Source organism: Xenopus laevis, chromosome 1L, assembly GCF_017654675.1.
Source record: "Xenopus laevis strain J_2021 chromosome 1L, Xenopus_laevis_v10.1, whole genome shotgun sequence".
In the NCBI taxonomy this organism is placed as follows: domain Eukaryota; kingdom Metazoa; phylum Chordata; class Amphibia; order Anura; family Pipidae; genus Xenopus; species Xenopus laevis.
Window position 1 is genome coordinate 25,084,869 of NC_054371.1, and position 17,821 is coordinate 25,102,689.

The 17,821-nt window shown below is 39.9% G+C and overlaps 1 protein-coding gene across 3 annotated transcripts in view; it reads right to left on the reverse strand.

The window, feature by feature from the left end:
• Window positions 1-5,780: 5,780 nt before the first annotated feature.
• The window catches only part of htra3.L (HtrA serine peptidase 3 L homeolog), a 28,843-nt gene continuing 16,802 nt past the window's right edge, over window positions 5,781-17,821 (reverse strand). For 2 of the 3 annotated variants that reach the window (XM_018228458.2, XM_018228454.2), the window contains exons 3-9: window positions 15,532-15,754; window positions 14,691-14,885; window positions 10,533-10,565; window positions 8,001-8,115; window positions 7,442-7,490; window positions 6,434-6,529; window positions 5,781-6,281 (exon numbers count right to left, since the gene is read on the reverse strand). In XM_018228458.2, the coding sequence (XP_018083947.1) occupies window positions 6,116-6,281; window positions 6,434-6,529; window positions 7,442-7,490; window positions 8,001-8,115; window positions 10,533-10,565; window positions 14,691-14,885; window positions 15,532-15,754 (877 nt within the window). In that variant the 3' untranslated portion in view covers window positions 5,781-6,115. The remainder of the gene's footprint in view (window positions 6,282-6,433; window positions 6,530-7,441; window positions 7,491-8,000; window positions 8,116-10,532; window positions 10,566-14,690; window positions 14,886-15,531; window positions 15,755-17,821) is intronic. The other variant, XM_018228457.2, reaches the window with a different exon arrangement.

A 17,821-nucleotide genomic window follows, 5' to 3' on the forward strand; every position in this document is an offset into this window, starting at 1 on the left:
GCAACTTTTTTGAAGAATGAACACACTAAGGGTAAAATTAGAACCAAATTATCTGATGAGCACCTTGAGAATTCACTGAGAATTGCAACTACTTCCATTCAACCAGACATTGATCCATTTGTTTCTCAAATACAATGTCGAAAATCCCACAAGGTTTATGACGCCCTCCTTTCTTTTACTTTTACAATAAAATAAATCAAAAGTTCGTGTTTGTATTTCGAGTGCGGCCCCCAGAACCTTTTTCTTCTTCCAATGTGGCCCAGGCAAGCCAAACGGTTGGAGACCACTGCTGTAATGTGCTTAAAGGAGAAGTAAAAGTTAAAATTAAGTAAACTTTATCAGAAAAGTCTATATAAATACACCAGTAACCCCTCAAAGTAATGCTGCTCTGAGTCCTCTGTCAAAAGAAACGCAGCATTTCTTTCCTTCTATTGTGTACTCATGGGCTTCTGTATCAGACTTCCTGTTTTCAGCTTTAACCTCCAGGACTAGGGATTGAGCATGCTCAGTTTGCTTCTATCTTCCTTTCTCCCTACCTTTTCCCCCCTCCTGCTGTAATCTGAGCCCAGAGCTATGAGTGAGCAGGGAGAGACTCAGGCAGGAAGTGATGCCACACCAAGCTAATATGGCAGCTGTTATCCTAAACAAACAGAGAGAGCTGTTTAATCAGGTATGGTAAAGCATTCTGCAGAATAAATATAGTGTTATAGCCTAGCTTTCCTTCTTCTTTAAGATAAAAGGGGGCATTTACAATGCACCACCGAGTATGCAAAGTGCAAAAAAGGCTGCAAACTTGCACCCAAGGGTAAATTAAATGACCCCTAAAGATTCCAACAACCCCCTTCTATATCTAACTCAATAGCACAGCCTGCGTTGCACATTGTCCAAACATTAAAGCTCACCAGCTAAGCCCTGACCCCACACCTACCGAACAGAAAATAGAGGTATAATACAAATGTTGCTTTCAAAATTCTATATAATGCAACAGAAATATTTGCAACTGTGAATGTTAAGGGTCACTTTTTTACTTGATAAAAAAAGACAGTGTCTTCTGCATGACAAGATGTTCATTGGATGTGGAATCATAATTTGGTAGTTTTAGACTTCACTGTATACTTTAAGGGTCAGATTGATCAAGGGTCAAATTTCGAATTAAAAAAGACCAATTTTATTAAAAAATCCCAAGTTTTTTTTTTTTGGCTGAATAGGTCAGTTTTTGATCGAATTCAAATCGTATGAACAGCGCATTCAATTGAATTCGATTCGAAGTTTTTCCAAAAAAAACCTTAGAAGTCCACCAATTGACTCCATATGGGTTCTAGGAGGCTAAAATAGCAATTCGGCAGGTTTTAGATGGTGAATGGTCGAAGTCGAATTTTTAAAGAGACAGTACATGATAAATTTCGATATTCTAATTTTCAAATTTTTTTTTCAAATTCGAATCGAATTTTGACTATTCCCTAGTCCACGAGTACACAAAAATTAGCTCGAAATTCGAATTTTTTAGTTCAAATTTTCACTTCGACCGTTGATAAATCTGCCCCTAAAAGTATGATTTGGAATGACCAATAATGGAGGTCCATCTCATATGAATTGTGGACACCTATGTATTATACATACCTCAAACGACCACTATACCATCAAGCAGGGTTGCCACCTTTCCGGTTTTCACCCAGACAGCCCGGTATTCGAAAGGGCTACCTCGGTCAAAACCTCCTGCCGTTTTTCCAAATTAGGAAAACTGGGCAGGATTCTCCTTGATTGATGTGCCGATTGGCCAATCGCAGATGTCATAGCCCGAACATCACATCACGCACCCCGCCCCACAACGTCATGTGCCCCTATGGGTCAAGCAACACTATTGGGTCAAGCAACATCTCCTGCTCATATATATATAGTGAATAAAGTACCCCCTCTTGTAAAATATAAGGATATTATTAGTTACCGAGGAGTTTCATGACCATATAAAAACACGAGGCCGAAGGTCGAGTTTTTTTATACGGGTCATGGAACTCCGAGGTAACTTCTAATATCCTCATATTTTACAACTGGGGGTACTTTATTTATTATAATACACAAATTTTAGTGAGTCATGTGACAGAAATGACATCACTACTCACCGTTTATAACTGATGACATCACTACTCACCGTTTATAAGGATATAATTTACAGGATATTCATGGCTTTTGTGTATTATATATATATACACACACACAAATACACAGAGAAGAATGTTGAAAAAACATCATCTATCTCCTCATAATTTATTTGTAAATATATGGAATTTGTATTAATATGTTTTAAGAATTATATTTTTCTTTTAAAGGGCTATTCGTCATATTGTGTGTCTTCTCCAGCTAAAGCCTAAATTCAAATTTTACGGCAGAGAAATAAAACCCTGTGTCTGACGCTAAATTTCTTGTTCAGTTATCCTGATTACATGTGATAACATTTACACAGATATTTTATATCAGCTATAAAACTATAAACTCGTATATTTAATATGGTCCAATAAATCTCAAACAACCCTGGATGACGTTATGCAGTATAGATCACATTTTGTCGCGATTTGTGCAAATTGAGGTTTTATTCGATCACATTTTTTAAAAGGTAAAAACGTAAAATCCAAGGGGCAGATCTATCAAAATGTGAGATTAGAAAGTTCAGCCACTTTGTATTCATTCCTATGGGATTTTTAGAATCATGTTTATCAAATGATGAACTCTAACTTTACCCGTTTACAAATACACTTCTAAAAATCCCATAGGAATAAATACAATGTGGATGAGTTTTTCTGTGGCAAATTCTAACCTCAAATTTTGATAAATCTGCCCCTATAAGTCTTGCCATCTAAAATCTGCTAAATTGTAAAGGTTTTAGAAACTGGGGAAAAAAAACATAATGGAGAATCAGTGAAAAATCACTGAAGAATCATGGAAAACACAAGACTAAGAGGCTGATTTACTAAAACTCAATTTTTTTATATTTATTCTGTTCTGAAAAAAGTCGGTAACTCCCTTCCACGAATTTAACTCATTTATCCGAATTTTTCTCAAAAGTATCGGGGCAACAAAACGTCACAACAAAATAGAGTGTCAATTCATATCGTACGAATGGCTCTCCGAAAACTCAATTTTATAAAAATTTTGCTGCCAAAACATGACTTTATTCGGATTATCGAATGAAAACCCTGACTTTTTCGGATTATACAGCGCAGATCACAATGTCAAGAAACAACTTCAGGGACATTTGCCATTGACTTCTACATGACCTCGACAGGTTTGAGAATGGAGTATTTTCAGATTTTTAGCAGCTTTGGGGTATAATAAATCTTTAAAAAAAAAAATTGGGAAAAAAAGCATAATTAAGACTGCTTTCTTTTTTAGTGTGTTTTTGGTTCAGTCTTTTTTTTTTTTAAATGTAGGGGTGAGCAAAATATTTTGCTGCATTTCGCCAAGAAAAAAACGCCCATAAACTTTAATGGATAGTAACAAAAAAATGTTATGCGGTTTAAAAAATGTTGCAATGTTTGAAAATTGTCGATTGAAAAACACCCATTGACTTCAATGCATTTGGTGATTTTTTGCTGTTTTTGCTCATTTCTGGCAGATTTGCCCATGACTATTAATACCATGACGATAAAAATTACAAATAAATATCTCGCCACCTAAAACCTGACAAGACGTTTTAGAAATAGGGGAGGATAAGGAAAACAGAATCACAGGGAATAAAATTTGATTTTTTTTTTGCTGCCATTTACATGGATCGCAGCAACATGCAATCTTAACACTTTGCATACATTTTTACCCGGAAACCCTACCATTAACATGTATTGTCATTGTCGTTGATACGTTTTCCAAGTTCCCAGGGACTATATGAGAGAATAACTTACGCAATAAAATCAAAAAACATTTCAAAATTATTGGCAAATGAATTTGACCTGAAATTCAATTTCTTACCATGGTTTTAAAATTTCAAAATGTAAACTCAGGGAATGACTCATGGGAATACCATTGGCAGGCTAGGCTTGGTTATGATTCTTAGGGTAAATTAAAGCTGCCGATATCAGTCCTTTAGACCAATTCGCCAGTTTATTTGCCCGTGAAGGGGGCGTTCCTGATTGATGTCAGGCCAAAAATCGGGGAGATATTGATCAGGAAGGTTTGATTTTTTTTTTGGCGATTGAGGACTGCATTGGCTAGTTGATCACCCGTAGTGCCCTTTCCTTTATTTTAATCCGATTGTTTGTCCCTAGGGCTGAACGATCGGATTAACCCGATATCGCCCAAACGAGCGGATCTTATCGTGTTTGGCCAACGTAAAGGGATACTGTCATGGGTAAACATGTTTTTTTCAAAACACATCAGTTAATAGTGCTGCTCCAGAAGAATTCTCCACTGAAATCCATTTTTCAAAAGAGCAAACTGAACTTTTTATATTCAATTTTGAAATCTGACATGGGGCTAGACATATTGTCAGTTTCCCAGTTCCCCAGTCATGTGACTTGTGCTCTGTTAAACTTCAGTCACTCTTTACTGCTGTACTGCAACTTGAAGTGATATCACCCCCCCTCCCCCCTAAGCAGCCTAACAAAAGGCTAACCAGATAGCAGCTCCCTAACACAAGAGAACAGCTGCCTGGTAGATCTAAAAACCACACTCAATAGTAAAAGCCAAGTCCCACTGAGACTGGTTCAGTTACATTGAGTAGAAGAGTTAACAGACTGCCAGAAAGTAGTTCCATCCTAAAGTGCAGGCACAAGTCACATGACTGGAGGCAGCTGGGAAACTGACAATATGTCTAGCCCCATGTCAGATTTCAAAATTGAATATAAAAAAATCTGTTTGCTCTTTTGAGAATTGGATTTCAGTGCAGAATTCTGCTGGAGCAGCACTATTAACTGATGTGTTTAAAAAAAAAAAAAACATGTTTTCACATGATAGTATCCCTTTAAAGTCAATATTCACTACTAAATCATATGTTTGCACAGTTCTGTGTTATAATGCTTAGGTTTTTTTTTTTTCAGCTACTGTTAAAGTGCAGATCTATTGGTTTTCCAAGATCGAGTGATTTTAAACTAGAATTGTAAACTATAAATGCCCTAATACTTTTGTACTCTGTTCCCATCTACCGATATGGAATAGGGTCTATTTTACACGCCTAAGGAAAGCCACCTACAGCAGTTTATATCATGGTGCTCCTCAGTTGTCGCTTTACCTGTAAGTGTTCATATTCATTCTTTCTGCTTTAGACTGGCCTATGTGCCTCATACAACACTTAGGGGCTGATTCACTAAGCTCGAGTGAAGGATTCCAATGAAAAATACTTCGAATTTCGAAGTATTTTTTGGGTACTTCGACCATCGAATTGGTTAAATTCGTTCGAAGTCGAACGAAATCGAACGATTCGAAGTAAAAATCGTTCGACTATTCGACCATTCGATAGTCGAAGTACTTCCCCTTTAAAAAAAACTTCGACCCCCTACTTCGGCAGCTAAAAGCTACCGAAGTCAATGTTAGCCTATGGGGAAGGTCCCCATAGGCTTGCCTGTGATTTTTTTGATCGAAGGATTTTCCTTCGATCGTTGGATTAAAATCCTTCGAATCGTTCGATTCGAAGGATTTTATCGTTCGATCGAACGGAAAATCCTTTGATCGATCGAACGAACGTTTAGCGCTAAATCCTTCGACTTCGATATTCGAAGTCGAAGGATTTCAATCCGAGGGTCGAATTTCGAAGTATTTTTAACTTCGAAATTCGACCCTTAGTGAATCGGCCCCTTACAGTACAGACTTGGCTCTATCAGATTAATTCACAAAACAAGGAGGAATTATTTGGAAAGGAGGTATATTATGTTGATGAAGAGCCTTTCAGGTACATCCTCAGTGTCTAAAGGTCTGATATTGAAGGCAGAGAGGTTGAGCGCAACGTCCGGTTGGCTCGGTTGGTCATAGTTTCAGCTTTATGCAAGTCTGGGATCCACCCTTCATGTTTGGAAACTTGAAACACTAATACCAGGCTGAGCTGAGGTCATTAGGTCTGTACTTGTTGTTCTGTAGAACTTGTCCTTGCTGAGGATATTGTTCCATTCGATGGAAGTTGAGTCTTTCTAAGCTACATGGAAACTTCTGGCTCTAGGTTGAACAGCATGTCATCGTTTCCCCTTCGCACTTCCAGGAGTAAAGGAGATTCGTTCATTACGGCTTCGTGCAGGTCGCTCGATGTCACCAGTGGTCGCCCATTCACTTTCACTATGATGTCTCCAACCTGAATTCCACCTCTGCAGACGGATTACGAGAAAACGGTTGTGTAAATATGATAAGAATTGTAAGGCTGAGTCAATATGACTTGCACTGGATTTATTGAAACAATGAATGAATTTGTCTTTAAGGATTAAATTCACAATTAAGTCCCATCTTTCGATCTACTAACCTCTGGGCAGGTGAATTGGGCACCACCTCATGGACATAAATTCCACTGGTAACATCCGGGAAGTCAGGATTGTGTATTTTTCTTTCTTCAGCAAATCTGAAAATAAATATGATTATATAAAACATTATTTCGGGTGTCATCCAAACAAGTAGTACAGGTATGGGACCTGTTATCCAGAATGCTTGGGACCTGGGGTTTTCCGGATAACGGGTCTTTCCATAATTTGAATCTCCATACCTTAAATGTGCTAAAAAATCATTTCAAGATTAATAAAACCCAAAAATGTGAATTATTTGATTAAAATGGAGTCTATGGGAAATGTTGCCCATGTTAGAACATGCACGTGTATACAAAGCGTTAGAGCACCTGTCCAGTTCCAAAAATTAAACAGGCTGTATAAGTCTCATGAGATAAAAATATGATTAAAGGAGAACCAAACCCTTGCCACAAAAATCCCCTACCTTACATAGACCCCCTCCCTGCTCCCCCCCCCAGCCTAGGTGGTACCTTTGCTAAATGCCCCTAACTCTTTACTTACCCCTCGGTTCAGATTCTGTCCAGCGGAGTTCACTGGTGCCATCTTCAGCCTCTTCAGTAATCTTCGGGTCATCTTGCGGTGCTTCGGCAATTTCCGTGACTTTCGGCGCATGCACAGTTGTCATGAAACAGAAAATTGCTCCAACTGTGCATGTGCCAATACAGCACTTACTTCACAAAGATTACCGAAGAGAAGAAGATGGCTGCTGTGAATGCCGATGCACCGAGGGGTAAGTAAAGAGTAAGGCGCATTTAGCAAAGGTAACACATAGGCGGAAGGGGGGGAGCAGGGAGGGGGGTCTATGTAGGGTAGGGGGTAGGGTATTTTAGTAGCTAGGTTTTACTTCTCCTTTAAGGGATCATTTACAATGCAGAGCACAATGTGCAAAGTGCAAAAAAAGGTCTGTAATCGGCCATAGTCGTGCCCAGGTGCAGTTTCATGCAATTTCTTTTTCATGTTTTGAAACTTACGAAGGAGTAATTGTCAGCATCTTTATCCCAATGAAACGCTTTTTGCCATCTGTAAATAAATAATGCCAAAACATTTTTGAAGTCAAAGGTTAATGGAATATTGAGTAGAACAAACAGATTTGAAAGGATACATCAGCAGTCAGCTTTCCAGCATGCAGTGAACTCCTGTATATCCCCCCATAGTTCTTCTTAAACTACTTATATAGTATAACACAGTAGTCCCCAACCAGTGGGTTGCTTGCAAAATATTGCTCCCCAATCCCTTGGATGTTGCTCTCAGTGGCCTCAAAGCAGGTGCTTATTTTTAAATTCCATCTTTGGAGGCAAGTTTGATTGAATGAAAACTAGATGTACTGCTAAACAGAGTCTCCTGTAGGTTGCCAGTCCACATAGGGGCTACTAAACAGCCAATCACAGCCCTTACTTCTTTATTCTTGTTCTGCTCCCCAACTTTTTTTATATTTGTATGCGGCTCACGGGTAAAAGAGGTTGGGGACCCCTGGTATAACATATTTCCAGTTCTATGAAGAAATTCGCCATTAGAGGCTATTGCTTTTACCTTTGTATTTTTTGTCTTGTGATTCTGTCATAAACTTAGTGATCCGATCCGACGGGATGGCAAAGGAAATCCCTGCTGCAACCTTGAGTGTATTGATTCCAATCACCTCCCCGTCCTGTTTGACCAAAGAAACACAGTTTTACTGCAAACATCTCCCATCCAAAGCTTGAAAAAAAATGTCCAATATGCTATAACCAGTACTTTACAATAAATCTGAAACCAAACTCTCCCATTGATATCAGCTGAAAAGGGGGCACTGACATCAATCCAGTTTGGAGAGGCTGCAAATGGCTAATGCTTCCGTCTCAAAGTTTTAATTTTTATCTAAATGTTAAAAGAAGTGGGGGTTTTGTTAGAAAAAGGAAATGTTTAATCAATGGTGGGGTGGCAAATGTTTGGCACCTCTTCTTGCTGCTGCTTCTTCCTTCTTGCACCAGATGCACATGCACCGTAGAGTGCCATTCAATAATGAAGACCTTGAAGCAGAGGGTTACTCTATCAGTTTTCAGATATCAGGAGCATTGACCCAGGGTATCGGGTAAGTTGTTATTATGATTGGCTGGTATGTGGACAATAAGTAAGAAGAATGCTCTCATTGGCTATACAAGTGAATCATTAGCTCCCCAGTATATCCATACAGTATTACACCAGGATAAATTCCCGTTCTCCCGCTAACAATTCGGCACTCCAGAGAGAAGCATGGGAAATATTATTGACAGTAGATGAAGTTTATGTTGTTTATAGAATTTTTTAAAATATTACGTATCCGAGTTTTAAGCAACAGATGTTTTTTTTAATCTCATTTAAGAAGCACTTGCCTGCCATATGGAATCTCTCTAAACCTACTCCACGTCTTATGCTGCTCTATCCGACCTGTTAAATAAACATGTAAAGAAAAAATATACCATATTTTCCCATTGGGTCGATCTTCCATTTCCCCCTCACCCTTACACAGACAGCTTCATGTGTATAGAGAACATTCCTTCTCTGTGTATTTATCTTTATATTTATCTTTATATATTCTGTATGATGGCAAATTGCCATAATGCTTGTACCAAAGACAAAAACTGGTCATACATGGGAAAAATTGCATTTTTCTGGCAATGATGACAAAACCTGATTGTTTGATCCCCAGGCCAAGGATTAATGGCCTAATAATGCCCAATGGGATTTTCAGCCAGTCTAGATCTGGGCAAGCTCCAGGGTCGTAACTACAGAGGAAGGAGATCCTGTATTTGCGGGGTGGGGGGTTACACCACTGCCGAGCTCCAATCAGATCATTGATTGTATATTTAATCATTTAATCTCTTCCCAGTCCTCCTCTCTCTATCCATACATCTTGGACACTCATAATTTCTAAGGCTGCTGCAGCCATTCCATTGGGTTTGGGGTTGATGCAAAACCTTAGGTGCTTCAGCCTTTCAGGTCTAAGTCCAATTGTGATGGCTACAAAAGAAAGAGACCCCAGAACAGCTCAGCACGGGGAAAGTTGGGGCCAAGGAATAAGATATTCTTATAAAAAGATCACCGGGAATATTTTTTTTAATGATACTTGCTTGTTCTTGGAGAAACAGACAGGGACACTTTGGGGGGAGTCAGTATCGCTTTAAGAGAATTGAATGAACTCACTTTAAACACTGAGATTTTGCACTTAGCGAACTGAATGTTTAAATACTTGAAGCTTTTAGAAGGGGAGGCATTCAAGTTGCGCTCATTCGCTGGGTATGGAAGAACAAACCACATGGAAAACTAAATACAGGACATGTGTATATCTGACTTTTGCTGAAAAGCTAAACAGCCATATATCATCTTGAGCTGAAGATATCATACACAGCATAATGCCCACTACTCTGTACCCATACAGTGTGCAGTACAACTCATAATGTTGCAGTTCAGCAAAGCAGGCATTCTATACCATCCAATCCCTAAGAATCAATAGCCCGTTGGCTATATTTCTCTTTTCTACTCTCATTCTCTCTGCTACTCTCACTCTCTCTTGTACTCTTATTCTCTCGGCTACTCTCATTCTCTTCTACTCTCACCCTCTCTGCTACTCTCATTCTCAGGGTCATGTTGGTCACTTTACAACAATGCCTACTTATGTGATAAGGGGAAATAAAGACACAAAGCTGCTAATTACTAACTTCTCTTCACTCTTGTTCTTCTGTTTCCATTTTGTTCTGTCTTGTCTGATTCCACCTTCTTTTCCCACCCCCATGTATTTCTCTTCTTCTACCCCTTTTCCATTCTCCTCAACCTTACTCTCCTGCTTCTTTCTTCCTCTTACCCATGCTATATTTCTCATTTACTCTCTGTTTGGCCAGAATATTACTCTTACGTTAATATGGTACAGGCTGAATACTGTGCCATATGTTATGAGAGATCTCATACAGAAAATACAGCTGGAAATATTCCCACAGTCTAAAGTGTAATTTACACTTTTCCCACAATTTACAGCGCAGCCCATAAGTATTGTAAAAACAGGGATCCGACTATTAATTTCTAGAAGGGGAACGTGTAAGCAATACTCACCAAATTCACCAGAGGGCCTCCAGAATTTCCATACTAGAACAAAAAAATGATATTTATTATAGCATGAAATGTATCCATAACTGTATAGCATTCATAAGATACATCCAAGCTCTCAAGCCAAACTGTAGAATTCAAATTAATCCAAACAGAGTCTCAACTGAAATCAAAGAAGATTCTCTCATCTGCACTGGATTAACAAGGTCCTACAGTGAAACTCTAGGTGACTCTGAGCTGGAATTTTTGGTTTAACTAATGGGCGTTCATAAGTCAGTATTCAAAGAACGCACATTAAGGTTGTGTTTGGGTTCACACAATGAATGGATATGTTTCTATTTATCATGCTATTTACACAGCAGACCAGCTTGAAAAAAAACCATGTCCATCAAGTTTAGAAGGCATTTGTCAAACCTGTCTAAATAGGAAACTATTTAGGAGAAGCAGAAGGAGGGTAGGAGTCCCTGGATCCACGTTGTACAAGTTTAATTTCTGTAATCTCTTGCTTAAATGCAAAAAGACAAGGAAAGGTTGAGTTACTAGGTGGGACTAGGGGACTTACATTTCCTCAGACTGGCAGATCTGCCGCCATCGTTCCCAGCATCACAACCATCCCCTGTGCCATAGTCACATTTTTGGATTTGGTGCCTGAGAAGAGCATGACCTTTTTGCAGAATAAGTGCATATGTGCCAAGTCTAAAGAGGTGCAGTGGTAGTTCGGGAAGCTAAGAGAAGATTATGGTGGCCTTAAAGAAGAAGGTAATTGATTACAATCTTACAAAAATTGTAAGATTGGACCCCTCCCAGTGATTCAAGTTTCCTCGTCCTTTAATACTATTTCATGTAACTTCCAGTGCAATATCATCAGCAAGGGAATTCCACAACTTCGCAGCTCCCACGACTTGACATGAAACCTTGTTACTTCTAGCCTTAAGGGATTCTCTGGAGGGACCCACAGGTAAATAAGGCATCAGAGAGTTTATTGTATGGTCTATGATCGCCAACCTTTATACACGTGAAGCACGTTCAAATGTAAATAAAAGTTGGAGAGCAACATAAGCATCCAAAATCTTCCTGGGGGTGCCAATTTTGGGCTGTGCTTGACTATTGGTAGACCCTATGTGGACTGGCAGCCTACAGAAGGCTCTGATTGGCCATAAACAGAGTTTTTATACAAAACTTGCCTCCAAACCAGGAATTAAACAATAAGCACATACTTTGAGGCCACTGGGAGGAACATCCAAGCAGTTGGTGAGTGACTTGTTGCTCACAAGTCACTGGTTGGGGATCACTGGTCTATGATATGGTTTATTTCCCTTCAAGTTAATCCTTTTTAACGTAAGAAGGAAGTTTTTATTCACGTATGTGTGTGAGAGAGCTAAATTAAGCCTTTGTCCATAGTGTGGCCCCCAAGAATAATGTAATGACTAGTTCCTCTAGAAAAGATGATCAGCACTGTACTTTGTGTTTTCTGAGTATCTAAAAATACTGCATAAGACTACTGTATAATAAAAGGAAACCACATGGGTTCTGGAATGCTCGGCTACATTCTTCACAGCTGAAATGGTAAAGTAAAGATACACCAAGTCTTGCTGTGTTTGCTCTGCTGACAGTAACAAAAAGGAAGTTCCTGCAGGACAGTAAATCAATAGGTAAGTACCTTCATCGTGTTGTCATGCTGGCGCCTGCTAAAAAAACATAATCTTTTTGCATAAAGTTGTAAGTTTTAGTATCTATGAAGCTTTGGTTTTTATACCCATTCTCCTTACATTTAACTGGCATTAAATGGGTCTTTGATGTAGCAGTATCTTAGTGGTAGCAAGTCAATCTACATTGGTTACACCCCGTAATATAATGGTTTAGATTTAGGGGGAGATACAGTGGCGGAACTACCAGGGGAGCAGGGAGTGCGAGCGGGCCAGGGCCCCCTGGCAGTCCGCTCGCCGCTGAAAATGCGGCCGGAGGGGGGCGGGGCATGGCTGCGCGTCACGCACCAGGGCCCGCCCTCCTCTAGGATCCCTACTGGGGGGGTCATACTCCTGTTCTGATTGGGGTCATGTAGAGAGGTGTCTGAATTATTAGTGGCAATGGAGGAATTCAGTAATTAAAGGAGAAGGAAAGCCCTTTATACTTGGGGTAGCCAAAAGTTAGGCACCCCCAAATGATCGCATTTACTTAGTTGACACCCTGGGCTGGTGCTCCTATCACCAGTCCAGGGTTATTCCAGCAACACAGAGTGATCGGCTTCTGGTTTCTTCTTCTTCTCACGACTGCGCTTGCGTAGTAGAGTGAAAAGCTGAACTTTAACTAAAAAGTTGGCTATTTTATTTTGTTCTACTGCGCATGCGTCTTCCCTGGGAAATTTGAAGAAAGAAGAAGTAGGAAGCTGCGTGGTGCTCACTGGAATAACCCCAGGCTGGTGCAGTTTTCTTCTGATAGGAGCACCGGCCCAGGGTGTCAGGTAAGTAAATGCAATCACTTGGGGGTGCCTAACATTTGGCTAGGGATTGGCTAGGGATGCACTGAAACCACTATTTTGGATTTGGCCGAACCCCCAAATCCTTCATGAAAGATTCGGCCAAATACTGAACCAAATCTGGGGTGTGATAAAAGTCATGCGATTTCCCTCCTCGTCCCTATTTTGCATATGCAAATTAGGATTCGGATTCAGTTTGGCCAGGCAAAAGGATTTAGTCGAATCCTGCTGAAAAAGGCTGAATCCTGCCCGAATCCTGAACCAAATTCTGGATTCTTATGGAGGCTTTACTGTATCAATTGCATTATCTGTAGGAGGGAATAAAATCACTTAAAGGAGAACTAAACACTAAAAATGCCATATTTTTATATAGTGAACTTATTGCAGCAGCCTAAAGTTTCAGCTTCTCAATAGCAGCAATGATCCAGGACTTCAAACTTGTCACAGGGGGTCACCATCTTGGAAAGTGTCTGTGACACTCACATGCTCAGTGGGCTCTGATTGGCTGTTGAGAAGCTAAGCTTAGGGCTCGTCACTAATTATCCAGCAGAAAATGAGCTTCCCCTGTAATATAAGCTGATGCTACAGGTTTGCTGATTATTAAATTCTGATGCTAATTGCACTGGTTTCTGTGCTGCCATGTAGTAATTATCTGTATTAATTACTAATCAGCCTTATATTGTGACATTTCTATTCTATGTGTACTGTATATTGTGAGTGGGTCCCTAAGCTCAGTAAGTGACAGCAGCACAGAGCATGTGCAGTGAATCAGCAGAAAAGAAGATGGGGAGCTACTGGGGCATCTTTGGAGACACAGATCTTTACTGCTAAAGGGCTGTGGTTGCCTTGGGCTGGTACAGAAGCCCAAAACACAATGCATAACATTTCTAGCCTACTGCTTTAGTTCTCCGTTAATACATATACATAAAGGGGAAAGAAGTTACAAAATACTCGGGAAGTGCCTTACCTTTAGAATAGTGGTCCCCAGTCAGTGGCACATGAGCACATGTTTCTCATCAACCCCTTGGATGTTACACCCAGCGGCCTCAAATCAAGTGATTATTTTTTAATCCCAGGCTTGGAGACAAGTTTTGGTTGCATAAAAACCAGACATACTGTCAAACAGAGTCTCCTGTAGGCTGCCAGTCCTCATAGTGGCTACTAAATAGCCAATCACCACCCCTATTTGGCACCCGCAGGAACTATTTTCATGCTTGTGTTGATCTCCAACTATTTGGACCCCAGGGGCGTAACTACAGAGGAATCAGACCCTGCCAGTACAGGGAGGCCCATGAGGTATAGAGGGCCCCACAAGTTCCTAATTAATGAATAATTTCACTATATATTAGTAAAACCGATTAACCAATGGATATGATGAGGGCACTAACATTAATTTGCTGTTGGGCTCAGTAATATTTAGTGACACCACTGAGACCCCCACAACGGCTTCATTTCTTGTTAAGGAATTTTTCTTTCCTCTTAATGTTCTGTTTAACAAGATCCTTTTGTGCTTTTGAGTTGTTTCCTTTAGCAAATCTGAAAATGAAAGGCTTTTGTTCTCAATAAATTCGGTATTGTTGCGATGATGTGATTAGTATAATTGCCATTCGGGAGTCAGGAATATATTACTTTGGTTTTGAGGCAAACTGGAAGAAATATCCCACAGTGATGTAGATGATTGGGCTTACGTTAATGATGGCGTCTGTTTGAACGTAGTCCATGTCGGAGTCTCGTAGCCCCAGTTCTTTCCCATCTCTCTGCGCTGTGCTCACAATGCCTGTCGTAACAGTGTTCTGTAAGGCAAAGGGGCTTCCGATGGCCACAACGAATTCTCCAGGTCTCAGATCAGCAGATTGGCCCAGCAGCAAAACTGGCAGCTTTTTCTGGAATGAAAATTTTCATGTAACTTTCATTTGGATTTTTATGTTTTTCAGCTGTTACTAGGTTCGCTCACGATAGCAACCAAGCAGTGGTGGTCCCTCCTTGCCCCTTGCAATCATTTTATAATACAAGTGTAACAAGACATTTTATAACAGATCATTTGGGGTAAATACTGACATTTGGACAAAATTTCTCTGTTTAGCAATTCTACAGCATAATATCTAGACTTGTCATTGGCAAATGTGACTGTGTATAGCTATAGCAATGATACAGTGAGGAATTCCTCTACAGGTATTAGACCTATTATCCAAAATGCTCGGGCCTGGGATTTTCTGGAAACTGATCTTTCCATAATTTAGATCTTTGAACCTGAAGTCTACTAAAAAAATCATCAATAACCGTTAAATAAACCGAATAGACTGGTTTTGCCTCCAATAAGGATTAATTATATCTTAGTTTGGATCAAATACAAGCTACTGTTTTATTATTACAGAGAAAAAGGAAATACCTTTTTAAAATTTGCATTATTTGGATAAAATTAAGCTTTTCCGCAATTCATGGCTTTTTGGAAAACGGGTTTCGGGATAACGGATCCCATACCTGTACCTACAGTGACATTATATACATAATGCATCACTTCGTGCTTACTTTGGGGTAAATCTTGATTGTCGCAATATCAGATTTCTTGTCAATATCTTTTATTGTGGCTTCATAGGAATCCCCGTTGTGCAGTTGCACTTTAAGGTACTGCCGGCCCGATACAGCGTTACTGCTGGACACCACGTGTGCGTTGGTCACAATTAATCCCAGGTCTGAGATGATAAATCCAGATCCACTAGACAGGGGGACATTACGTCCAAATAGTGGGTGCCTGCAGGGACAAAACAGACCAGAGTTAGAGCAGCAATTCAACACAATGTACCAAAAACTAATTTAAATGGATTCTGTCTTGGGAAAACATGCTTTTTTCAAAATCATCAGTTAATAGTGCTGCTCCAGCAGACTTCCGTACTGAAATCCATTTTTTATATTTAATGTTGAAATCTGACATGGGGCTAGACTTATTGTCTGTTTCCCAGGTGCCCCCAGTCATGTGACTTGTGCTCTGATAAACTTCAGTCACTCTTTACTGCTGTACTGCAAGTTGGAGTGATATCACCCCCTCCCTTCTTCCCCTCAGCAGCTCAGCAGAAGAACAATGGGAAGGTAACCAGATAACAGCTCCCTGGTAGATCTTTGTGGTGTTTATACAAAGGTGTCATTGTGCACAAGAGTAAAGCTGGCCATAGACGCAAAGATCTGATCATATGAATCCTCGCTTCATACGATTTTCAGGCCGTGTGTAGAGAGTCCCGAAAAGTTTTCATCGTTTGGTCGATTGGACAGGTTAAAAGATTTCTGTCGGCTGCCGATAATATCTCTGTATGTATTGCGGATCGTGCGATTTTCAGTCACCAGCTTTTGTTGGACATAACTTTCGTACGATTGCTGTCAGGGGCACAACATCAGCTGATCTGTTCTTTTACTACTTTATTTGATCTGAATGGTTAGTGGCAGGTCAGGAGATTCGAATGATCGGATCTTTGCACCTGTGGCCAGCTTTATACTGTGTACATAGTAAATTCTAGACTGTGTTTTAGTATTAGAGTTGAAGTGTAATGGCTGCATGAACCTGCTAATAAAGCACTGTTATACTCTACTCATCCCCGGCTTCCAAAACATAACAATCTAAGAACAGCACTCAATAGTAAAATCCAGGTCCCACTGCGACTCCTTCAGTTACATTGAGTAGGAGAAACAACAGCCTGTCAGAAAGCAGCTCCATAATAAAAATACACTTGTTGGCTCAGGAATTAAATTGTATATGATAGATTGAATTGCTTGCAGTGAAAACAGTGTAATTTAGAAATAAAAACAACACCATAAAAATCATGACAGAATTCCTTTAAACCAAGGCAGAGAACGTTGCATGTTGGAAGGGGCTGCAGTCAGTACCCACCATGTTCCATAGCAATTTGTCAAGAGCGGTGACTTCGGCTCATTTATAAACACTGGGCAAATATGCACCTGGGCAATAACCTAAAGCAACCAATCAGTGATTAGTTTATGTTGAACACTGAAAGCATGCATCTGATTGGTTGTTATCCAGGTGCGAATTTGCTCAGTGTTTATAAATAACCCCCGCTGTTTCATTTGAGGCTCTTGGTGAGTGTGCCAATATGTTTTACTGAACATTTTTGAAAAATATTCTGCAAAATCTGTTTATTTGTAATAAAAAAATATATATTTCCTGTTTGGCATGTGATGTGTTAAAATCAGCCAATAAAATCCCTGATTATAAGTAGAGCTATGTTGGCATCACCTTTTTTTGCCCACTCCCTCTGCTTTTCTTAATAAGCTGTCGATGGTATGACCCCAGAACTCATCCAGCCACGAGTCAGTCTGCGGATTATGGGTCGGCCATATCTGCAAGAGTCTAACCTCAAATTTAAAAGGGGTAGTTCGCCTTAACGTTAACGTTAAGTATGTTGTAGAATGACCAATTCAAACTTGGGATCAAGTAGAAGGTACTGTTTTATTATTACAGAGAAAAAGGAAATCATATGAGAATTTGGATTATTTTGATAAAATGGAGTCTAAGGAGACTTCTAGTAATTCAGAGTTTTCAGGACAACGGGTGTTATACCTCCAACTGCCGCCCAGCAGGGCCCCTCTACGTGGTCACTGCCGTTTGTACCCCTGAAGGCCAGCTCTGAGCTTGTTCCTTAGTACAGGTATGCGACCTGTTATCCAGAATGCTTCGTGCCTTACGTCTACTAGAAATTCATTTAAACAATAAATAAACCCAATAGGCTGGTTTTGCTTCCAATAAGGATTAATTATATCTTAGTTGGGATCAAGTACAAGCTACTGTTTTATTATTACACAGAAAAAGGAA